Source organism: Protobothrops mucrosquamatus, unplaced genomic scaffold (genome assembly GCF_001527695.2).
Source record: "Protobothrops mucrosquamatus isolate PMUCROS unplaced genomic scaffold, P.Mucros_1.0 scaffold160, whole genome shotgun sequence".
In the NCBI taxonomy this organism is placed as follows: domain Eukaryota; kingdom Metazoa; phylum Chordata; class Lepidosauria; order Squamata; family Viperidae; genus Protobothrops; species Protobothrops mucrosquamatus.
This window is the reverse complement of record NW_015386524.1, coordinates 1,100,281-1,103,013: the sequence shown is the minus strand read 5'-3', so window position 1 is coordinate 1,103,013 and position 2,733 is coordinate 1,100,281. Positions and strand designations below refer to the sequence as shown.

Sequence of the window (2,733 nt, the reverse complement as noted above, 5' to 3'; positions counted from 1 at the left end):
ACCCCAAGGGGGAGGGCCTTCTCTGTGGGAGCTCCCACCCTCTGGAATGAGCTGCCCCCAGAGATCAGGGTGATCCCTGATCTCCCTTCCTTCCGCCGCGCCCTTAAGACATGGCTATTCCAACAAGCGGGACTGGCCTAGGGCAATTTTTAGAGGGGTTTTAATCATATTTTAATTAGACTATATTTAAATATTTCTTTTTAATTAATTTTAATTCTGTAATTGTTATTGGTGTACTTTTAATCGATTGTCAGCCGCCCTGAGTCCGCAAGGAGAAGGGCGGGATATAAATTTAATAAATAATAATCTTGCTCTGACATCTTCATCAGCCAGATGGTGACTTTCACCATGTCTGGGGGCATTATGATTGGGTCATTCAGCCTGATCCTTCTTTCCTATATATTCATTGTCTCCTCTGTCCTCAAAATTCGCACTGCTCGTGGCAGGATAAAATCATTTTCCACCTGTGGATCACATCTCACTGTAGTGAGCATATTTTATGGCACCATCATCTACACCTACATACGTCCTTCATCTGCTCACTCTATAGAAGAAGATCCCCTCATTTCAGTACTATATGCCATCATTACACCACTGCTCAACCCTCTGATCTATAGCTTAAGAAACAAGGAAGTACAGGGGTCTCTTTGGAAAGCTCTTGGAAAAAGCAAGTTATAGTTGGAAGTTTTTATAACTGAATTAAGACCCATACAAAATCATTAAAATAATTGATATAAAGAAAAATCATGTTTTATCTCTGATGATTTTGTAATAACGCAGTTTAAATAATAAAAGAAACTAACTTCACAATGGATGCCTTAGAGTTTTTATTATTACAGCTAATGGGAGTACCATTTGCCTTTTCCAACTATTTCCATCTATTTCACAGATATCCCCAACACACACACACACACACACACACACACACATACACACACAATCTTGGTGAAGTTCATAGTATATGATAGCCAGCAATCTCCAATCTCTCATTCATTGTCAGTATTACATAGCTGAGTAATGAAACATCTAGTAGAAATAATGATGCTGCATGTACATCAAGAACCTAACTAATGTTTTATGTTATGCTTCTTTTGGGAGAAAATGTGTTATTGCTTTTGGAGTGAAGCACTTTGCTAGTATTGCTAAATGCCCAAGACCTGACATTGTTCTCTATTTATTAGAATATTTGATCACCCCCCCCCCCTTGCAGATCATACAAACCATTGCTGGAAACTGTCCAATGGCAACACAGTGAAATTTGATGCTTTTTCTTACTGTGACACATGAACAAATGGTCTGCATGTGCCTCAACATCTGCCCAAATCCAGAAGAATGCTACAACAATGCCTTACTGGAAATTAATGCAATTTCAGTAGAAATAAAAAGATCTTTCCTTATTGTAGATATAGGTTTTGTTGCCAGGCTGGCTGCTGCTGAGTGGGTTAAATGAAAACAAAATGTAGAAAATGGGTTCAGGCATGGGCTTGTGATCTAGCTGTGATCTCAGTGGGCAGATGAGACAAGGCAGGAGAGATGATTTGGTGACTAGCAAAGACTGTTGTGGAGGAAACTGGAGTTAGCATTTTGACTGGTCAAACCTTCCATGCAGGGGCTTAGGCTTAAAGGCCTGAGAGAAAACTCCTTTCCTCAGTTGCTGGTGGACATGCTGTTGGTTTAAGCCATAAAAGCAGAAATAAATAGATAAAAGACAAAGAGAGGTTGCCATATTTTATTCCAAGCTGTTTTGAGACATCAAAATAGTAAAGATCTTTGGATTGATTGTGGGAATTTGGTAGTTGGAAAGAGACATCACTGTGAATGTGCTGGGCCATTGGGATGTGGAAGTGTTCATTCCTGACGGCAGTGGGCAAAGAAGATGAAGACGTCAGCTTCAGGCTTTTCCAGGAGAAAATAAGTGAAAACTTAGAAATAGGGGCATGTTTCACCCCAAACCCAAAGCATATATGGATAGAGGAAGGCAGTTCCCTGAGGTCTGAGGCATGGGGCCTTCAGGGAAGACACGCACTGGATAGTACTTAGACACAGAGAACGATACATCACACAACATCTACCTAGAAGGGCAGCTGACCAGGTCTAAAAAGAGTTGAAGAAAGATTTTAGGCATACACAAAGAAATCTAAGCCTTCCTATCACTCTCTCAGTAATAAGCAGAGATGGAAAAAAGAGGGGAAAGAGAGGAAAGCAGGTGGTTGCCAACAAATAGCTCTGGAAAAGAATAAAAGTTAGACAGGAAAGTTTGACATTCTGCTATAAACAATTCTGCTTTTTCACTAATTCCCATAAATATAGCTGTGCATAGTAAAAAGAGTGCCTCTTCTGTCTCAGTCAAGCAATTATTTTACAGTCCTTAACATATGCATGGATTACAACTATAAAGGACAATTATGTCTGTGATATTTATCTATTTCTGAAAGAAAAACAACATTTTTAACTATTTGATAAAAGTCTCAGCTTTAAGACTGAGCATCAGATTTTTATACTAGCAGTTTTATAGTATGGCATATGGATGCCATTACTGTGGCAATATAAAGTCTGCCTGTATTAGTAATACATAAAAACAATTATCTTGATAATTTGGTAGCGTTCATGGTTGTGACAAAATCATTACCTTGGTTCAGCATGTTCACAGGGAGAGGTTAAAAAAAAAAGCAAGATGGCAGAAATGGCGTCATGATGCAAGCCACAACTTGCATTGCAAGGCAATTTCTTGCT

At 39.2% G+C, this 2,733-nt stretch overlaps 1 protein-coding gene across 1 annotated transcript in view; it reads left to right on the top strand.

Annotated features, from left to right (window-relative positions):
- LOC114922400 (olfactory receptor 5F1-like) overlaps nucleotides 1-678 on the top strand; it is a 2,002-nt gene extending 1,324 nt beyond the window's left edge. Inside the window, exon 2 of the mRNA XM_029283648.1 lies at nucleotides 306-678. Within this exon, the coding sequence (XP_029139481.1) occupies nucleotides 306-678 (373 nt within the window). The remainder of the gene's footprint in view (nucleotides 1-305) is intronic.
- The last annotated feature ends 2,055 nt before the right edge of the window (nucleotides 679-2,733 follow it).